Source organism: Centroberyx gerrardi, chromosome 7 (genome assembly GCF_048128805.1).
Source record: "Centroberyx gerrardi isolate f3 chromosome 7, fCenGer3.hap1.cur.20231027, whole genome shotgun sequence".
Lineage (NCBI taxonomy): Eukaryota > Metazoa > Chordata > Actinopteri > Beryciformes > Berycidae > Centroberyx > Centroberyx gerrardi.
The window spans coordinates 18,524,502-18,545,839 of NC_136003.1; the positions used below are offsets into that span (position 1 = coordinate 18,524,502).

General features: G+C 44.4%; 3 protein-coding genes across 6 annotated transcripts in view; 1 reads left to right on the forward strand and 2 right to left on the reverse strand.

The window, feature by feature from the left end:
- coro7 (coronin 7) overlaps window positions 1-6,828 on the reverse strand; it is a 115,396-nt gene extending 108,568 nt beyond the window's left edge. The window contains exons 1-6 of the mRNA XM_071908427.2: window positions 6,714-6,828; window positions 4,194-4,290; window positions 3,847-3,927; window positions 3,460-3,530; window positions 1,592-1,778; window positions 297-373 (exon numbers count right to left, since the gene is read on the reverse strand). Of these exons, the coding sequence (XP_071764528.2) occupies window positions 297-373; window positions 1,592-1,778; window positions 3,460-3,530; window positions 3,847-3,927; window positions 4,194-4,290; window positions 6,714-6,773 (573 nt within the window). The 5' untranslated portion in view covers window positions 6,774-6,828. The remainder of the gene's footprint in view (window positions 1-296; window positions 374-1,591; window positions 1,779-3,459; window positions 3,531-3,846; window positions 3,928-4,193; window positions 4,291-6,713) is intronic.
- A 437-nt stretch (window positions 6,829-7,265) lies between these two features.
- On the forward strand, window positions 7,266-13,803 carry dnaja3a (DnaJ heat shock protein family (Hsp40) member A3a). Of its 3 annotated transcripts, none has more exons than XM_071908410.2 (12): window positions 7,266-7,473; window positions 8,192-8,334; window positions 8,458-8,541; window positions 9,070-9,276; window positions 9,497-9,649; window positions 9,743-9,890; window positions 10,026-10,090; window positions 10,388-10,516; window positions 10,674-10,789; window positions 11,670-11,767; window positions 11,963-12,101; window positions 12,863-13,803. In XM_071908410.2, the coding sequence occupies exons 1-11, from the start codon at window positions 7,266-7,268 to the stop codon at window positions 12,085-12,087; spliced, it is 1,476 nt and encodes a 491-aa protein (XP_071764511.2). In that variant the 3' UTR covers window positions 12,088-12,101; window positions 12,863-13,803. The 3 variants fall into 3 exon arrangements, with proteins under 3 accessions (XP_071764511.2, XP_071764512.2, XP_071764514.1); XM_071908413.2 differs by having other exon boundaries at window positions 7,267-7,473; window positions 8,244-8,334; XM_071908411.2 differs by lacking the exon at window positions 11,963-12,101.
- A 2,538-nt stretch (window positions 13,804-16,341) lies between these two features.
- The window catches only part of hmox2b (heme oxygenase 2b), a 6,465-nt gene continuing 1,468 nt past the window's right edge, over window positions 16,342-21,338 (reverse strand). For both annotated transcript variants that reach the window (XM_078284506.1, XM_071908414.2), the window contains exons 3-7: window positions 21,022-21,145; window positions 20,783-20,900; window positions 19,874-20,365; window positions 19,234-19,357; window positions 16,342-19,112 (exon numbers count right to left, since the gene is read on the reverse strand). In XM_078284506.1, coding sequence (XP_078140632.1) covers window positions 18,985-19,112; window positions 19,234-19,357; window positions 19,874-20,365; window positions 20,783-20,900; window positions 21,022-21,104 — 945 coding nt within the window. In that variant the 5' untranslated portion in view covers window positions 21,105-21,145 and the 3' untranslated portion in view covers window positions 16,342-18,984. The remainder of the gene's footprint in view (window positions 19,113-19,233; window positions 19,358-19,873; window positions 20,366-20,782; window positions 20,901-21,021; window positions 21,146-21,338) is intronic.

Sequence of the window (21,338 nt, forward strand, 5' to 3'; positions counted from 1 at the left end):
TTTGAGGGCCAGTGGTCTCCAGTGTATGGCACGCTGTATTGAATGTGAGCCATTGGCCACATCTAGTGGTCAGACACCGCAACTACAATAATTGAACCTCAACCAGATACAGCTTGTTCTTGGAATAAAATACCATTTCCACACATCAAGATACATTCCTTATCAAAATGTCCAACTAGGTAAGATGTTTCTTCCCCAAAATGAAAACCTTTAATTTTGGATGCTCAGAAAACGTAAGGTGAAGCCCTGCTGGTCATTAAAATGCATGTGGATGCGGTGTATGTGTCCCCACTCACCTTGCAGGAGGAAGCCAGCAGGGAACCGTCCTGCTTCCAGCTCAGACTCTGCAGCTGGTCGCTGTGCTGCTCCAGAACTGCAGACACACACACATCGTACAGACAGGTGAGAGGAGGAGAGGACTGGAGACGCAGTACTCATGTCAGACAGGGACATCAAAGAAGCACAGAAGAGGAGGAAAGATGACGCCAAAAAAACTGACGAATCACAATTCCAAAGATGAGACAGATGCAGAGCAAAGAATGAGAGCGCAACTATGGACAAGACAGAAAACACAGGCATCTAATGTCTGAGAGGTCACTGCATGATCAATAAAAAATGCCGGTGAGAGGTGAAGCCATGATGGAGCACAAGGAAACACAGCATGAAAAAACAGACAATAATACAACAAAGCAGGGGTAAAATACACCAAAGAACTGATCATATGTCCTTATAGTTGAGGCATATGAGAGAAGTTATCAATGTGACTCGTATGATAGAGTTTACAGCGTCATAAATGAGCACAGCACAGCTTGTGTGGATTGTGCAGTTTTACTGTGACACCAAACAGGTGATAGGAGATGAGGAGTGCACTTGTTAAGGCAGATACACACAGAATGATTTGAAATGAACCAAACAGTAAGGGACAAACAAGAACCCACACACACACTCATTCAGACATAGACTTTCTTTCACGTCTTGCCCCTCAACCACATAAACGAAAAACTGGGATCAAGTAGGAATGAGGAATGAGAGTAATGGAAGGCGGTGTGGGGGTACAGCTCATGGGGAGTGGGGTCAGCAGTGAGCAGCAGCCAGGCCAGCTGTCATGGTGGGAGGGGTGGCAAGGTGTGTGTGTGTGTGGTGGGGGGGGGGGGAGGGGGGGGGCCAGAGGATAGTGACTATATCCTGAGGCCAGTCCAGGGAGACTGGGACCAGGACTGCGAACCAAAACTTTACCTCTGCTGCTCCAGCACTTAGACAGAGCCACAGGGCTGTAAAACGTAGGCAGTGTCAGTGAGACAGTCCCCAACGGAAAAAAGCCTAACCAAACCAACCAGTTCACTCCACTCCAAGTATAAATGTTACACATAGAAACAAAACAAGGCATAACAAAAACTGAAAAGCTGACTGGTTGACAGAGACTGGAGTGTTAAACGTTACAGACACAGTGCATGATGTAAAACAAATTAATCAATCCATGGATGCAAAAAGACAAAGAAGATTTTGTGTGTGTGTGTATTTACACTGTACGCACACCCATACATATGCATGTGTGTGTGTACAGCTCCCCCATTATGTTGCCAGTGGCTACCTGCTAGCGGTGCGTCCTTGCGGCTGGTGTCCCAAAGCAGGGGGGACTTGCTGGAGGCTAGAGCCAGCAAGCCAGAGGAGGTTGGGTGGAAGAGGACCAGCTCCAGCCTGCCCTGACCCGGACACAGGGTCAGCTCCGCCCCACCGGGCTGCTCCTGCTCTGGATCACACACACGCCACAGCTTCATCTGTACACATAGAGATAGAGAGATGAATATGGTGGACGGCAGGGACAGATGAGGCTATGGTATAAAACTGGCTCACTGATCGACCTCCTCCACTGTCACTCTCTTCTCACTACTCCTTCTCTACATCCATTTCTGCTACTAAATTGGCCCTTTCACCACTCGAAAACCCAATCTGCTTCTAACACCCAGAAACTGTTCTCTATCCTCTCCTCTTTCCTCACCCCCCCTCCACCTACTCCTCCCTTCTCTCTTTCTGCCAAGGATTCTGTTACCTACTGTGAGCAGAAGGCGGACAATGTCCAAGCCTCTTTTCCCAGCGACCCGCTCGCCATTAACTGCCTCCTGCACTGACTCTGGTTAATGTCTCTCTCTCTGCTCTCTACCCAGACTTACATCTCTAATCTGCACCAAATCACAACTGTTCGTTACAACAGGTTTCATCATCGGCCTGTTTTCCAGCACAGGGCCTAACATAGCTAAGTCTTAGGGTACTTGCAACTCACTTCCTCACACAACTTTTCTGTGCTTCTTGTGTATCTTGTATCTTGAGATTTTATTTTCAGATAAATTAGCAGTGTTTTTATCCCATGTTATAAGTATTTTGAGTTGGCCCTGGCCTTGACGTGCCGAACGTTGCCTTGGTAATGTCACAAGCAGAAGTGATTTCAGCTTGATGTCAACTTTCATACCGTGACTGGGACCTTTCATGAGCATGCCTGGTAAAAATCCTCACACCTCAGTGGATTCCTGTTCATTAAAACATTAAATGTAATGCTTATGAATAAACTCAGACAGCTGTGTTTAAAGCCACACCAGACAAGACTGACTTGTATGACAGACCCAGCTGACTATGGTCAATTCTGTTGCCGCTGCTGTGGACATCTGCCCATCCAGATGGAGGCTCATTCTAGCAGGTGGATATTCAGCATCACACCCACAGATGAGGTGCTTCATTGGAAGTTGTGATGGACTCCTTTAGAAGTGCTGGCTAAATGGCATGGTATGTCATTTGAATAATTTGTGCTTTTCCGACTGGGTTTGGATTTCTGACTGCAGAAAAAATGAAAGTGTGTGTGAAAATGAGCGTCAATTTACTGAAAGTCAGTAAAAAACCTGTTCTCATGAGTGGTGTGTCTGTGAATGTATATATGCACGCGCACATGCATGCAACTTGTGCATGAGCATTCACTCACTCACTCTCTCACTCACTCTCTCTTAACTTGCTCAGCACTACCAGGTTGCTGAAACAATATGCCCTGCTGGCAAAACATAAGAGGAATGATCAGTCAAATAACTGCTCTGCAGATGGGGCACTGCAGACCACTCTGGTGTGTGTGTGTGTGTGTGTGTGTGTGTGTGTGGCTATAGCTGTGTGTGTTTACACAGGTCCCTGAGGTAAACCCTGCTGCTGAGTCTGAAGATGCAGACCCACACTCAGCAGATTCCAGTAAGCCACGGCACCTGTGGCTGAGGATAATGTGCTGACAGGAGGGAGCCTTCAAAGGGTTTTAATAACAAACACCAACGCAGTTCATATCATATTCAAAGTCCTGCCATCAACAACAAAGCAGAGGAGCTAGAGAGGATAGAAAATGGTCTTAGGTGTAAGTATGGAAGGGAGGAAGGAAGGAAGGAAGGAAGGAAGGGAGGAAGGAAGGAAGGAAGGAATCTGAGACCTCACCGTTTCATCTGCGGAGCATGTTGCCAGGAGATTATCATCAAAAGGAGAGAAGTCCAGATCGGTCACCACATCTGAGAGAGAGAAGCGGGGACAAGGACAAAAGCAAAGCAGATTTTTGGTCAGAGGCGTCTGTCTTCGTTTAATTTCTGAGCAAAAGCATTTGTATTTCTGATGTGATCAGTCTGTTGGTAGAATAACAGCTTTAAAGAGAGAACAGTGTGCTTGTGGACTGGAATGAAGGCAGCAATCAGGCAGAGAGAGAGAGAGAGACAGAAAAAGACAGAGAGAGAGAGAGACAGAGAGAGAGAGAGGGGGGGGGGGAGAGAGAAAGACAGAAGAGGGCTGTGACACAATCAAGTGTTAAAGAAAAAGGTAAAGGGATGCTACCAGCATGGCAGGGAATCTGAGTGACTGTCCATTTGCCATCTGAACCGGGTTTGACCGAGGACAGGCCCAGCATACCTCCACCTGGAGACAGAAGAAAACATACACACACACACACACAATGTCAACAATCATACGTGTCCTTCGTTTTCCGTAAAGCACTTCATAAACAAACTTGACTTGACTTTGACTCAATCTTCTGCCTCTGGACCTCGAACTGATCTCATGTGGAGATATGAGAGTTGCTCTCTGACACACGCTTGGTAAAACACAAACATATCAGAGTTGCAACCGTACACAGAGGATTGTTGTCTGCAGGGAGTAAACCGTAATGTCGACCACAGCCTTACCAGCCTGTTCGGTGTTGAATGCCACCAGCTTGGAGCTCGCTTTGATGTGGTTCCCCTGGCACGAGAAGGAGCCGGCACGGACATTGCTGATCCAGCCCTGCATTTATAGACATGGACAGTGAAGGGTAAGGGATCGAAGAGGATGAAACAAGTTATGCTAATGCAGAGACAGGGCATTCTGGAAACGGGGATCAGATTGCATAACAGAGGGGAATAGGGGAAATCATTCGGGCTCAAGCGGTTCATCTGTTCTCTGTAAGGCTGAACATGGAGGAACTCTTCAAATGACTGGAATCCTAAGCGTTCACTTGACATGTCGACACAAGAGCACAGCCTCAAACACAGGCATAGCCCACTGTGCTAAAGCATCATATAGAAAAACCTCTTACTATAAAGCAGCACACACAAATCCTAGAGTATTTGTACACCCAAGCTGCTGTCACAATTAGAAAAAAAAAGAATGTGAACATCGTAATAAACAGGAAGGATCTAGCTGAGAGCAGACACACACACACACACACACACACACACACACACACACAAGTGCCTCTTGAATCAGCACAATGCTGAGGAAGTGGAAGGGGCTCCCTGCATTGCACAGCAGTGCACTCTTAAAATCTCTCTTTCATAACATTAACAAGGGAGGAGTGGCAAGAGGGCAGAGTGTCTGTACATCATGCTCCAACGACTACCGCTGCTACACAGAAAACTGTAAAGAGACTCACCATGACAGACACTTGGCCTACACACTCATACACACACACACACACACACACACTGGACAGAGGCAGAGGGCACTTAACAGCCGAGACAGAACATGGCAGGCAAACAGAGCAGCTAGCTTTGCTGAGGAAACACATATTACTGCTCTGTATATGCAGTCATGCATACCAAAAAGAACCTTGTAAGAGTGTGCATCTATTTTAACAGGATTATACATTGTGTGTGTGTGTGTGTGTGTGTGTGTAAAGACAAGGGAAAATAACTGGCAAAGTGATGCTGCTGTGACAGACGCTCACGCCCCCACAGTGTGAGACCGGCTTCAGAGGGAAGGAACACCCCATAAATAACAATCCTAACCTAGATTTCTCGACAAGAGATGGGAGCTTTGTGATTTGGGCAGAAAGCGGTGCCACACAGTCGGCTGTACTAATTAACAGAGGTATATCCTATTGCAGTCTATCGCAATGTAAAAAGCATGTAGCCCAGTTTTCTCAGGATTGGATAAAACAATCAGGCCAAACACCTTCTGCTGTGTATCCGTCCTGCTTCGTGATGAGGTGTTGCTTTCCGCAGCATAATACCTGCACTCTCAGCACTTGGCACCGGTGTGTGTGTGTGTGTGTGTGTGCGTGTGACCATGGGACACTTCAGTAAGGGTCACGGAGAGGGCTACAGCGAGAGGAGAGCTGACGAAACTAATCCCCAGACTAGTCCTGTGACTGTCCTCGCTGTGTGCAACCCGGCCCTGGACTTGGCTGGGCTCAAGTAGGCTAACCATATGGCTTCAGGAGGAAAACTCAAGGTGTTTTGCATCACTTGAGGGGAAAACCTCCCACTCATTTCTACTTGTCTGTATCCCCATCAGCTTGTCTCTTCCTATCTCTGTATCCCTCGCCACTGCACTCCCTGTCTGGCTCCATCTTCTCTCTCTTGTCAATGTTTGACATGACAGCACTTGTCACATGACTAGAAAAACACTGACTGGAACAGACAAAACGATCTGTATATGTGTGTCTGTTGTGTAAAAGGGCTGGTTCAGCTTTCACAACAGTAAGCACCATCTACTGTCTTAGACTCTGTGCAGATTGCAGGGATCACTCCAACCCAGATCAACCACCTTTACATGCCAGGCATTTTACTACCCAAGTAAAAACAAGGTAGGGTATTACATAATACACATCAGTGAGGAGTGAGGAGGGCTGCAGGGGTTGCACCTTAATTCAAATGGGTCCATAGAAAGACAAGAAAGGCAGATTTGCGGTATGCAAGCCACTCTCGCCCTGGTACCTCCCTTATTCACAGTCCGTGTGAAGGACAGCTATTACTGGAAGTGAGGCTGTGGATATTGTAATGATATCACTCATCTCATTTGCCTTTCAAATCTTTATATTTTTCCTTCGCTAGCATTTCAAATCTGTGCAGATCCACCGCTGTAACTCCATTCGTGCAATCAAGAGTAACATGTCACATAATTATTCAAAACAATGTGACAACTCAGTTATAATGACAATGGTGATGGGCGTCTCTGCAACATCCGACGTAGGCTAGCTGCTCTATGCAGCCACATGGGTCGTAGTAGTAGTAGTAGCCTAGTAGTTTCTGTGTGGATATTAGTAAGTCGTTTCAGATTTTCGTCTAACTCTCTGAATGCAAGGCAGCGACAGCCTTTCAGATGCAGGAAGTTCAATATCCTTTGCAGACGTTCCCCAAAACACCACTCTTACACCACAGCTAATAACCAGTGCTAATGTTAGCTAGGCAAATTTGACTGTACTCAGACGCTCATTAGCTACTCACATCTTTCTTGGCAATTTTCGGGGTGGTGTTTTTGAATTTCGAGGTCTTAAAACGATTCATGCTGCCCTCTCCAATTCACTTTCGTGCCTTCCGGGTGTCTCTGTCGAGCTGGTTGGACTCAGCGGGCTGCTCCGACAGCTGACAGCTCTCACACTGGGCGCACGGTGTCCGCTCGGTTTGATTCCCTGGGTTCGCCGGGAGTGTGGGGTTTTCCTTTGGACAGTTCCTAATGCACACAAGAGAAACCCTGCTCTGTCACGTGCTACCCCGGGTAATAAAACATGCGCATCCGTTGTAAAAACTCACTTGTGCACAGTGAAACAGATAATGTTTTATCAGTTGTTTTTTAACAGTGGCTTTGATATACACAAATGAAACTACTCATACGGTGTATAAAAGACAATGGCAAGATTTAACAGAATTTTTTGCAACTCAGAGCCCTGGAAAGAGCAATGTTGCCATCTTGAAACAAGAAAATCTTGATGCTCTCGGTGACGCCCCTTTCCTCGCGGACATGCGCAGTGCGTACAGAGCAGCGGCTACAGTGGAGGCATGATGGCGTCCTCGGCAGCCCGCTGTTCCACACGCTGGATTACAGTTGCCGTGTCCTCTGGACATCGCCGCGCTTGCGGTGCTCTTGTCTGCGCGTCCCGTGGAGGGGTCCGCACTGTCTCTACCCTGGGAGTGCGAAAACTATGGCCGGGAGGGAACACAGTATGCGGGGGGACGGGGAATGCCTTGACATTGAGAGGGTTGTCAGGTGAGTGGTGCACTCACTGTGCGACGGCCTATGCTAGGCTAGGCTAACGATATCAAGCTAGCTTTCATTTCTGCCTTACTCATATTAGCCCATCATGCCACGCAGTGTTTGACAACTAAGTTAGTATGATAACAGCTCAACCGTGCATTCAGGACAACGTTAGTTTGTAACACGGCCCTCATTTATTACGCACATTTTGATGATGAAATGTGATGCAATCAGTTTTGCTGGCCTCGGTTTGCTACAGAGTCATTAAGTTAAATTGGCGTGTTTTTTGTTAACAACTTCGATTGCTATCTCTATAGCCATCGTGATATTGGTAACAACGTAACATGTTAGTAAACCATCTACAGCTTTGCAAACATAACGTTACGTGATTCTCTAATCTGTGTGTAGACTAACGTTAGGTGGGGTGCCAGCTTGCTTTGCTCTAACTGTTTTTATGAAGACATGTCACCCACTTGTCAGTTGTGTTGTGTCGATAGCTAGCAAGTTAATTCAACAAGCCCGCTGACAACTGAAACATCTCAAACTATCACTAGGCAGTTTAGCTGTTTCTGAGCTCAATGGACGTGGAAAAACTGTTAAGTCAGCTAAGTTGTGACACCAAAGGGTGCGAATATAATTGACATGTTGTTAGTTTGCCAGCTATAACCCAATTTAAAATGTGCAGCGATGCAGCCATCTGCAGGTTTTAATGTATTCACTCACCCTTTAGTTCCAGGTGTCAAATCACCCTATGCTATCTGCACACTGTCCTTTCACACAAGTGCCCCTGCCAGCAACAAGCAGGACTTCTACCAGATCCTGGGGGTTCCCCGCTCCGCAACCCAGAAAGAGATCAAGAAAGCCTACTATCAGGTCTGTTCCTTCCTGCCACACACTCTGTTTGATCACTCTTTGTGCGGGTGCTTTGTGTTGGTCCTCAGCTGACCAATTACAGCAGTAGATGACAGCATGTTTGTGTTTGTTGTCATCCCTCAGATGGCCAAAAAGTACCACCCTGACACCAACAAAGATGACCCACAGGCCAAGGAGAAATTTGCTCAGCTGGCTGAGGCTTATGAGGTTTGGTCCCAGTCATTTTCCAAGCTTCCTTTTTATACTTTCACTGTATAATTTCTGCATTAGTGTTTCCTTTAAGGGATGCACCGGCTATTACTCCATTCTCGCAGCATACTGACAGAAACAGTGGACAGTTTGATGAGAAAAAAAAAAATGGGCAGGAAAGCAACACAGCATGTCCCCCTTCATCCAGTCATCCATTCATAATTTTGCTAGTCAAGAAGACCATGTGTTTCAATCCCCATCTGACAGCTGCCTTTTAAATGCTGTTTTTGTTTTATACAACTGATTGATGATGTGTTGTATGATTTATCTAGCATATAACCTAAATGCCTTCCTGCGACTAAAACTGTGACTAACAGCTGTAGTCTATTTCCATTGTTTCCAGTCAATATGTCAGAGAAACTTTTCATTCTCTGGCCTTTCACCTGCCAAAAAATAATATTACTGGCTGTCTCTTCCAGTTCAAACCATCTCCTTAGAATGACGAGTGAACAAAACCTCTTTATCCTCTGTCTGTGCCCCCCCCAGTTCCTGAGCGACGAGGTGAAGAGGAAGCAGTATGATACGTATGGCTCTGCAGGCTTTGACGCTGGCCAGGCCGGTGGAGGGCAGCAGTACTGGAGCGGACAGACCGGCAACGTGGACCCAGAGGAGCTCTTTCGCAAGATCTTCGGGGAATTCTCCGGAGCCCGTGGCTTTGGAGACTTCAGCGCCATATTTGATCAGCCGCAGGAGGTTAGTGGGATATGTCAGTGAATTGCCTGCTATAGACTTGGAGGTGCCTTTGAGAATGAATAAGGTTTGCTATTGAAAAGCTCATCTGGTCTTGTTTATATAAATTATATAACAATTGTAACGGAGACAAGTTTGTCCAGCATGATGCCTTTGGTCATTTCCATTGGTATATTTTCATCAGACTTAAGTATTTAACCTCTGTCTCCCTCTTTCGGCACAGTACATCATGGAGCTGACATTCACTCAGGCAGCAAAGGGAGTCAACAAAGAGATGTCCCTTAATCTAGAGGCAAGCTGCCAGCGCTGTGACGGCAAGGGCCACGAGCCCGGCACCAAGGTCCAGCACTGCCACTACTGCAATGGCTCAGGCATGGTGAGACTCCTCGTACTCAATGATTTTCTTCCTAAAATGCCAAAGGCGTTTTTTGTGTGGTATTGCTAAATACACGTACTGTTTCTTCTGTAGGAGACGGTGAATACAGGCCCGTTTGTGATGCGCTCCACATGCCGTCGCTGTGGTGGCAAAGGCACCGTCATCTCCACCCCCTGTCACACCTGCCATGGGTCGGGACAGACCAAGCAGAAGAAGACTGTGATGGTGCCGGTGCCTGCAGGTCAGTCGCACTCAACTGTCTGTTTCACTCACAAATGTTTACTTGAATACGTACAGTTTTGTCATGGTTACTGAAATACAATTAATTGTAATGTAGATTGTGCACATCAGCTCACTGTGGTTGTCTGTGTTGTAGGAGTGGAGGACGGTCAGACGGTCAGAATGCCTGTTGGCAAGAAAGAGGTCTTCATCACGTTCCGGGTGAGTGTCAGCGTCGCCTCCGAGCGTTGCTGCTGAGCTCACAGTAAACCCAAGCTGGACTGAAATAAGCTTTGCAGGAACCTCCACAGAGTTTATAATGGGATTGCCTTGTGTGGGTGTGTGAACAAGTGAGAGGCATTGAGCTGTCTGAGCTCTTTGCATTTGGAGTAACGCAGTTCAGCAGTTTGTTGCATGAAGGAAAAGACAAGCTGCAGTGTTTTGCTGTTGTCAGTATGTTTTTATTTCTACCTTCTGTGATTTGTGACTGGTTGTGGTATGTTCTGGTTTGGTCTCCAGGTCCAGAAAAGTCCCGTGTTCAGGAGGGACGGTGCAGACGTTCACTCCGACCTGTTAATCTCTGTGGCCCAGGCCATCCTGGGAGGCACGGCCAAAGCGCAGGGCCTCTACGAAACACTCAACTTATCAGTAAGTAGACACACATTCAAAATACAATATTTGTTATTGGTGCCGATTTCTCAGGAACAAAGCCACTGATGAGGAAACGTTTCAAATGTGGAATACGCACACACATAATATAATAAGAAATGGACAGTATTGTAACTGATTGGTGTTTTTGGCCCAGATCCCTGCAGGCATCCAGACAGATCAGAGGATCCGTCTGTCTGGGAAGGGAATCGCTCGCATCAGCGGCTACGGCTTTGGAGACCACTACGTCCACGTCAAAATCAAAGTGCCCAAGTAAGACACCACAGACAAACATAGTCCTTTCACAGAGCACCACCTAGTCACTTGATCTTTTATATATTTGATTCAGAACCACCTGTTTTTAATGTGTACTTTTACGTTTTAATAATCTTAACAAAACAGTTACAAAATGCGTGATAAACTGTGACCAGATTATTGCAAGTTACTTTATTGAGGCAGTTGTGACAAGTGGTAGTCTAAAGTAGACCTGTATGTGTTTAGATTGTGCAGTCACTAATAAGGATGTTCATGAATAGACTTAATCAGTGATCTGTTATTTAGGCCTATTCTTGACTTTGTGCAACATCAATCAATGTCATCAAACTAAAAGATTCATTTTGGTGTAGGGCGTAACTTGTTTCTTAGTCTGTAATAGTGAGTTTTAAGGGGCGATTTAAAAGATGATTTAGCCAGCCTAAGCTCTTCAGATAGGTCATTCAAAATCTATGAGCCCTATGAACACCTCTTGCTTTCAATCTCGACTTTGGAACAGCTAATGAGGACATGCACAAGGAGCTGAGATCTGGCTCATAGGGGGTTAAGAAGCCTACGATATAGCCCATATGTGCCTTTTTAAAAGTAATCAGCATATTCTTGAAATCAGTTCTGCAACTAATAGGCAACCAAAGCAATGGCACTTAAGTTTTGGTGATACTGAGCTCATATTTTTTGCTCCAGTAAGAATCCTAGCTACTGCATTTTGTCCAAGCCGGAGACATGAGAGGGACTTTTAACTGATGCAGGAATACAAAGATTTGTAGTTGTCTAGAAGAAGAGGCACAAACGTTTGGGTTAATGTTTTCCCCAAGATAAAGACAAAAAACAACTTGCTTTTGGAAATAATATTCAAATGACAAGTTGTTTTCCTGTACAGGACACTGACAGAGAGACAGCGATCCCTGCTGATGAGCTACGCTGAGGACGAGACGGAGGTGGAGGGGACAGTGAACGGCGTCACCGTCACCACCACAGGTAAGGTGATCGATTCACACCGACTCAGAAGCCTAACCCTAACCCCTTCCCTGTTTCCTCCTTCCCTTACCTACCTGTCTCCTTATTCCTGTTTGTTTATAGAATCGATTTAACGGAGTTGGGTTGTTACTCAAGGAGAATCGTGTTTGGTATTTAGTCATGCACTGGGCTGATGCAGTGTTGGTCTCTGTCCAGGTGGGGGCAGCAGTGGTAAGCGGTCTGAGGCAGGGCAAAGCAGGCAGGAAAAGGAGAAGGAAGGAGACATGAAACAGGAGGGGGGCTTCTTCTCCAAATTAAAGAAATTGTTTAGTTCCTCCTGACAGCCACAAACCAGGTAGGACTAGTGTTAATTGATCACAATTACTGAGTGTCTCCCACTTCACATTTCTATTCTTGATATACAGATGTGATGTATCATGTGACTCTTTATCCTCTGACAGTATTTCATTAGCTGGTTTGTGGCTGTCTCATAAATATGGATGCATGCTAGGGCTGGGTATCGTTTAAAAAGTTGCGATACCAGTACCAATACCAGTACCCTTAAAGTGATACCGATACCAATAGAGTACTTCATTCGATACCTTTTTTTTTTACGTTTTGGTGGCATCTCGGCACGCTGAACTGCCAACTCCGTCACATACACCGCGCTCGACTTCACCACAGACTGTATGGGTTTTAGCTGCTGCGGTAGTGGGCCAATCACACGTCGCATTAAATCGAAGAACGCTTGTGGTGATTGGCTGCGAGCAAAACCATACAAATTGTAATTTTTTTCTAGATCTGTGTACAAGAAGTATCGAATGCAGGTATCATTTGACTGGAGAAGTTTCGATACTACTTGGTACTGGGTTATTTCGGTCGATACCTTAAAGGTATCGAGTACCAATACCCAGCCCTAATGCATGCACACCTGTGTTCAGTTGAATGTGTAGCCGGTCAGGGATGTTGATTTCGTCAACAACAGTTCTCTCACCCTGTCCTTATCTGATCCACAGCATTTCTATTCAGCTGTTCTGTAATGTTAGACTGCTCTGCAACTTTTAAGTTTAACAGGTATCCAATTCAATTGTTTTCTTGTTCTTCTTCCTCTTCAAGGTAAAAGATCTACTGGGAACTGAGATGCTCCGTCAGAGAGTCAGAGGGCAGAGGGAGGACAGCCACATGAGCACAGACAAAGAGAGCAGGGGACAGAGGGTTGAGGTGTATTGGAGTTGGCTGAGGCCTAGAAGGGTTCCGGACTGATCAATACAGACTTACCTACCCAGCCGTGCTGCAGATATTCACTAGCAGTGAATGACAGACTGAGGATTACTTGCCCTGTTCCTCTGCCTGAGCGAATCCACACAAGAGGATGTTCCACTTGCACCAATTCTTTGAATTGCCTGTCCATCAAATGCCCACCTTTGACATTTTGCAGCGAAGACTTGTCATTTATAAAATTAGTCTGTGCGTGTTGTGCTATTCTGCTGTCAGTCAATGCCAAAAGCCCAACATGGTGGTGATAACAGAATCCATGTGCACAGAAATAAATTATTCCTTTGACAAAGACTACAGATACAGTCAAATGCTTTATTTTGAATGAAACAATCCTAACATAGAAATGTTATTGATCTGTTCTCTGTATGCTTCATTTTGACGTGTGTGTTTTCATGAATGCTTGAAGTTCTCCAATCTTACACTTTCAGTCCTAAAAGCTTGAACATTGTCAGACTATGAGTTTACCTTTTGAGTTTGAGTGTTGGAGAATGTAGAGCAGTGTCTTCAGTGGACAATGTGTCTCCTGTCGCTGACCAAGGACTGTAGTGTTGAAAGTTAAAGCTTGGCTCAGGCTTTCCTGTGCTGGGAAGTCGTGGGCCCGCTCTGCCCCGCTGTAACCCTTCTCACTCAGAGAGAGAAGTAACTCAGAGTTACAGACTTAACGTTAACCCTGTTCTGCATTATCATTACATTTGTACATAGACAGTTGTGGATCAGCAAATTGTATCAATGTGTCACGTAGAAGAGATATACTGTACATCTATAATAAAGCTATGGTCTGGAAAAAGACAGTGTCTTAGGTAAATGACTGAAGGAAATATTACTCATTCATCTGAATCTGTTTGGTGGCCAAAGCTGAAAGTTTTTACATGTATGCATGTCAGGAATAGAAGAAACAATGATGAGCATTGCGTGAGAGAAAGTAAGGGTGTGTGTCTGAGTGATTGGGGTGGTGGTATTACGTGAGGTTGATAGACAAAGTATATCCTCTAGTGTTGAAATAATGTTACATAATGTTACACGTATCACAGGAGGAGTATGGGGGATGTCCATAGACTAATCTTTCTCAATAGGAATCAGTGTTGGGTACCTAGAGTCAGAAGATCAGCAACTGAAATTGAACTATAATTCATATATAAATTGCCTGCCTGATGGAATGTATGCGGTGGTCATAGACTTTAGAATTCCATTGTCATAATGGACAGAAGTCAGACACAAACACCACATCTTCATCATGGGTCATTACTCACTCACAAGCCTGGAAGAAACAGCTTTCTTACAGACCTATTCTGACAAACCGTATCAATTTGATTCATCCAAATAGTACATAATGGAGAGTGAACCTCGTCCAGGTGAGGCAGCTTTACTTGGAATTTGAAAATCTATTAGGCTAAAGCCATTTTGCTTAAAGAATAACAAAGAAAGCCAGCGTTGATTGATTGAAGTTTGTTGATTTACTGTTAAAGCAGCTATATCCCAGAAAATAAGATGATACTATATTTTTAATGACTGTTTTATTTTGGCCTACCTTTAGCTAAACTAAAAAACGAACTAAACTAAACTAAAAGTGTCTTGATGCCATGTTATTTCCCATTTCTTTCAGCGTGGATGCAAATAGTCACTTGCCTCAATGCTCTTAAGGATGATAATGATGAATACCCTGCTTCCAAATTAACAAAACTACTTGGCGACAAGCAGGACTTTTATGCTCCAGCTTCTAACATCTCTGGAGCGGTTGTTGAGCTGGACTCTGTCCTGCCTCCGCTGTCTAAACCTGGACTTGAGAGTCTCAACATGTGGGAGCCAATAGTCAGTGTGAACTCCTCAGAATACAAACTTCTCTTGGCTAGAGAGAGTGGAGATCTTCCTCCCACAGAGCAAGACTCATCTCTCACGATGAAGGACAAGACTTTAGGAAACACTGAATCATCCAGCCATCCAGCCCAGGATGTTGAGATTAGCATGAGACTGAAGCAAAATGTTGAGGGTGTAGAGATCAACTGCATATCCAGGCTGCTTCATCATGCCTTTGACCACGACCACTGCATGTATCAGCGCAATGAGGAGGTATTTGGGAAGAAGTACTCTTACACTCCCTTACCTGACATTTCTCAAGTTGGTGTTGACTGCTACTCACCCCACACACCTACTCTGGACCACTGTAATGTATGGGAGCCGATGGTCTGTGCTGATTCTGATGTAATGCAGCTCCTCCAGCGTTTGGAGACGGAAGAAGAGAAACATGACCATTGGGAAATTAAGGAGGAAATGATCTGCTCTTCTGTGGAAATTAAGCCCGATGCTGAAGGCGCAGCCAGTGATCTGAATGAGCGTGATGACAAGAATGTCACCGCTCTGATCCCTGCTGGGCTTGACAACAGTTTCACCGCACAGGAGGATCTTCCCATCCCCAACCTTGAATCAAGTGTGCTGAACAAATACACGCAAATCAAGGCACCAGCCATCCTTACAATGGAGATCAAGCCTCCAGCCTTCCAGGAGGCCAAAGCTGTAGAGGACAAGATCCCAACCGGTCTGCAGCCTGGGATCAACAATGTGACCAGCCTGTACAAAGAGGATGAATGTTTTCTGCCCCAGGAGCTCAGTGCTCCAGCTAACTTTAAACAGGTCAGACCTGCAAGCGGTGGTTGTTCCAGCATCAGCACACACCTCTCCTCAAAAACACAGAAAGAGAGGAAGAGTTATGGCTGCTTCTCTTGGCTCTTCTGCATATTCAGACGAGGGAAGAACAAAAAGCCTGAAAATGTAAGTTGCTCTTTACTTGTTTATTTTCATTGTCAAATCGATTCTGTTTCAGCAAAGGCATGTTCATTCAGTCCAGTACTCAGACGTTACAGAATGTTATATATCTCTTCATAGGCTGACCCTCTAACTACAAAAACAGAGAAGCTTCCTCTGCAAACCTCCAAAAAACAAAAGCAAAGCCACCTCCAGGCACACCAGTGAAGAGAATGCCCTCTCACCTCCAGCCTGCATCTAGTTGTCTGCAACTGAGCATCTTTTTCTTTTTAATAGATTCATTAGCATAGTATTCTTTAAGTATCTGTGCACATTTCTTTGCTGCATTCTTCCAGATTACCAATGAGCTGACCCAAGTCTTAAATCATAAAATTAGATCACAGTATGACTTTTTCTGACGTCATAATACAAGGCCTGTGTTGTCGTACAATCTGTAGAATGTATGCCTCACTTGCAAAAATAACTCAGTGAAACGAATGTTCATATTTGCTTTATTGTTCACGCAAGATATGATAATAATAATATAATATGACAAAATTTGTTAGCAATTGGTAGAATAGTCCTTCTTTCAAAGGTCACCAGAACTAAGCAGTTAACAAACTGCCTGGGCAATAATCTCAAGTAACACACATACATACATAATTACCGTACTGTAATTATCCTTCTTGATCTGCACAATTACTGTCAGCAAGGCTATTCATAAAAGCTGAATAAAACTAGAAATGTCATTTTAAAGTTAAATATACCTTTCTTAGTCAATGAGATTATCAAGGTGAGTAATATTAGTGATGTTGCTCTTACAAGACTGTAAAATGTGTGGATAAATAAGCTGGAGTATCTCTATTTGAACCATCTCTCTCACAGAGGGGTTGCACCAAGTTAAAATAATCACCTATTTTTGTGATTAACAATACCAGTCTTAATGAAGTCTTTATTTCAGCATGAACATGCAAGAACAGGAAAATTGTTTTTTATTTTATTACAGACAGCACAATATATTCCTGTGATTTTCACTCTCATACAATGAGGGTATTCTTGTCAGTCACTGCTAAAGCTTAGTCGAGTTAGATGCACAAAGGGAATGAGAACACAATTCAAAACCAACATGTATTAGCCAAGCATTCCACTCACTGACATGACTAGGCTTCAAACAGTTCAATCTATGGCTGCAACTACATCCACTCCTGAGATTCAAGTAACCACCCCTTCACCCTTCATGTCCAAAAATACTGTGACATTTTGACACATCACACTGGCATATTAAAAAAAGGAAAAATAACCGTTCACATTGAGCTGCGATGGTACATTAGGCAGTTCCTGCATCGGTCCCCCTGATACAATGCATTATATTGCCATCTAAATGCTAGAACCTGAGAGCCTTCACATACATGACAACACATCACTTGGGTGTCCATGTCTGTGACCAAACAGCCGAGCTACAACTTGTTAGCCTAAATAAACTATGCTAATGAAGGAATACCGCACATACATTTGTGTGTGAGTGTTGTGCAAATACACAGACCACAGGAACCTGTTTGAAAAGTGATATCAGTAAGTGTCCTTTGGTACTCTGTATCCAACATCTCCAAGCAAAACTAAAGAAACAAACTGCTGGGCAGGATTATGGCAAAGTTGGGGGAATGGCATTACTGTCATGATCAATATTAACCATCAACTGCAATATAGTGCATTTACACTACAAAGACACAGTACAGAATTACCCTCCTTATCCATGTTGAAAAAGCAGAGCAGTGCACTATTGGGAAAAAATCTTCATAACATATGAACAAAGCAATAACAGTCACAATCTTAATGACGGTGCATATTAGCATATCCATCAGAGATGCATACATAACTATCAGTACCTTTCACAAATCCTACCTAGCCTGAAGTGGTTTATAATAGACCACTAAACTGAGCCTTCATGTCATCAGACAATTTCCTCCTAAAACAGCTTCAATTCACTATGTTGAGGACACCTTTGTCCCAATAGGCCGGTGACAGATATAACTGATGAATCAATTAGTTCTCTCTTTTATGGTTAAGTTGTGCAATGCAATCAACAAGAGGCAGTTTTTGGGACAGATTGTTGAGAAAACAAGATGCCCTATCACTAATACATTTGAACATGCACTAGTACTGATAGAATTGGCTCGTAGACGTCCATTGATCTAACTATAATAACTAAAAAGGTATCCATGTGTGTATTCACTAGTATCTGAAAGCTGTTTATTGATCATACAGTGGTGAAACTGTAGGTATACTATCTTTTGAAATGTGCTTATGATTCCAACCACTCTCATACTACACAAGTAGACTACTGGACACATTTGAGGCCAAGTATGATTCGTGACGTGATGATGGAATTTTAACCAGTTAAATACAACATAATTGTAGTGCTGTGTTTTTGCAGGTTTTTGTAACTGCATTCAAGGTGTAGATGTAAAAAAAATACAAATAATTAACAGATAGCGAGAACCGTTTGTAAGTTTGCATTTAAAGGTAATCTGATCTGTTTTTCCATTGCATTATCTTTCCATTGCGTCAAACCTCACCTCTTCTTCTTGGTCCAATTTACTTGGACTTCAGTACAGTACAGTAAAAATCCATAGGCTTCATTAAAAATCAAGAGTTTGAACACAGCAGTCTGCCCTGCAGAAAACCTACTGTGCTATCCTACTCATGCATAACATATGCATCGTATGCTTTTTATGGTATTTTTAGAAAGCTTACCATTAATTAATATTGATAGATTCATCAACACTAATTAATGCGTCACCATATAGTCAATTATAGTTTATAAATGGGCTTTGGCAAAAAACCCTGAAAAATCTTTCTCTGCCAATCTGACACTCATTAAAATAAAGTAGGAGAAAATATATTCTCACACCAACAAATGGTTTCAAGTGAGATTTAAAACATTCCTCATCAATATCCCTCCAAACTATTCACACTCCTTGTGTGTTTCCATGATGACGGAAGTAAAAAATCAGCACAATACAGCAACAAAAGGTCTTGATATATGACCAACCACACAGGGAGAACACAGGATGGAGGGATGATGCAAGGGAGGTAGAGAAATCAAAAGATTGGAGGAGAAATGGTAACAAGGTATGGGGATGGATGGTCATTGGTTCTTGGGATTTTTCCAGTCTCCTTTCTGTCTTTCCCAGCAGCACAGTAATTGGCTGAGGGCTGGATCACATGAAATACCACGCAGCCAATCCAGCCAAAGCCGCAACCCAAGTAGCGAATAGGACCTGTCCTGTGGGGTGTCTGAGTACAGCCATGGCTAGCTGACAAGCGTATGCTGTTCCGCCACTGGCCGCTGTGACAGAGAGGGAGAACAAAAGCACAAAACAAACGTGAACAAGATTTTCACAACAACATAATCAAAGACATGATTTTAGTGTGGTACAGTGCCTGTGGAAAGAAGAATAAAAGCTTACCCATTTGGGTGGCATAGTAGGGGCATTTGCTGATGTCTCCGCCCGCTGCTCCATGGACAGGCATGCCAGCATCTAAAACATCCTCCTGGATGCTCTTACCCATCTCTTCCAACTCCTCAAACACCTGGCAGCACAAACATATGTAAGGTGTTTCTCTAAAAAAAAGGCAGGCTTGACTGTTTATAGAGACAATCCCATGCAAAAATTACAGAAAGAAATTATATTTTCATTCAATCATTTCAAATTACTTATATACCGTACACTGCAATTACGAGGAAAAAAAAGTCAACGTGAAATTGACATTGTGACTTCAGGGAGACAGAAAATGGAAATAATGTAATTTTACCATGTTAACATTAGAGGGCTGCGGTGCCTTCAGTAATAAGCAGAAGGCCTACAATCTATTCTTAGCAGGAAACTTAATTTTCTTCAGGCACGATGTTCTCATCTCCTGAGGATTCAGTAATTGATCCAAGAATGAGCAGCATACCTCTACTGTGAGAGAAGTTAAAGCCCCCCCCCACTACCACTGCCACCACCAGGCAACAGGAACAGACCGCCCACTAGTTTATCCAAACATTCCTCTCCCTTTCTCTTTCTCTAACTCTTCCACCTCCATTCCTTCTCCCTTGCCCCTCACCTCCATGTTGAACTGGAAGGCCTTGACAGCCTCGGCCACTAGCTTCTGCTTCATCTCCGTGTCCAGCTCCAGCTCGTTCATCCGGCTGCGGTACAGCTGCTTGAATGCTTTGGCGCTATGGACGGCATCAAACTGATAGAACTCCAGGCCCTCTCCTGTGGCGGGCAGCTTCAAGGCTCGCTGCGCCACCTTCCTCAGCACCTGGCCCCCGGACAGGTCCCCCATGTAGCGGGTGTAAGCGTGGGCCACCAGCAGCACGGGGTCCTCCTGCCCTACCTGGTGAATGCGGTCCACGTACTGCTGGGTGGCCGGGGAGCAGCTGGTCTGGCTCTGCCAGTCTGGGCCGTAAAAGTACTCGAGGTCACGGGCCAGAGCCTCATGGCGGTGCAGCTCCACGGGGAAATAAAGAGGGGCAAAGTGCGGGTGGTCCTTGTTCCTTTCAATCTCCTCCTCCATGGCTGTGTAGGTGTAGTAGAGCGCCACAGCACCAAGCTGGGAGAGCAGAGATGGGGAGAGCAAGAGAGAAGAGTTGGCAAATATGAAACTCATCTTTTAAATCACTTCTCAAAGCACACTTGTTCAGGAAAGCCTTTTCATAATGTTCATTTTTACATCCTGTTTGATCCCTGTTGTAATTTTGCTTGTCTCCTTTCCAATTTATTTTCTCATTTTCTTTGTCTCCTTTGTGTATCCACTCTTTTACTGTATTTACTTACTTACTTTACTTACTTTTATTGTACTTACTTACTATCTAATTTGAGATTCCTTTTAGGCAGTCACTTGTGAGGCAATCAAGGACAAATTAGCATTTCAGATTAATAACATTTAAAGTGGGCCAAAATTATCATTACTGTAGTTCTCAGGAGACACTGAATTTAAAAAATACTCCCCATTCTTCTCCAGACTGACCTTGAAGAGCTCTTTGCGGATGCGTCCCCTGAGGAAGTCCTTGACAAACTGGGTGTTCTCAGCCTTCTCATGAACCTCCTTGGTCCCTGCTGCCAGCAGCTCAGACAAGTCCTCAGGACTGGGGGAAAAAAGAGAAGAAGCTACAATGTGTGGTTGATATAACCACAACAGCACATGATTATTTTGTCCACACTGTGCCCTCTTTCAAGGACGACACTGACAGCATATTAGAGGCTTACCTGAGGGTGTCCTCTTTCTCTTTCTCTTCATACACTGGCCCTGCTCCGTTGGACACACTCGTCTCCATCTTCTCTGCTGACATCGGTGATGTCGTCCTGTCAGCTGGATTGCTCTCACTGGACTCTAAAGACATCAAAACAGGTTTGATACACCCACATTTATACTGACAACACAACTACAGGTGGATTCATGGAATAAAGCACAGCACAGGCACAACACATGGACAGGCTACTAAATGGTCCTGAAGGCAGTTATTCATCTTTTGCTAGCCTAAACATGCAGAGCTGGGTGCAATTACAAAACTACATGTAAACCT

Bases quoted from the DNA above. Each gene is read 5' to 3' on its own strand.
- dnaja3a (XM_071908410.2), top strand. From the start codon at position 7,266: ATGATGGCGTCCTCGGCAGCCCGCTGTTCCACACGCTGGATTACAGTT. The intron at 9,277-9,496 runs GTTAGTGGGATA...CTTTCGGCACAG, and splicing joins TATTTGATCAGCCGCAGGAG to TACATCATGGAGCTGACATT. The intron at 9,891-10,025 runs GTCAGTCGCACT...TCTGTGTTGTAG, and splicing joins GATGGTGCCGGTGCCTGCAG to GAGTGGAGGACGGTCAGACG.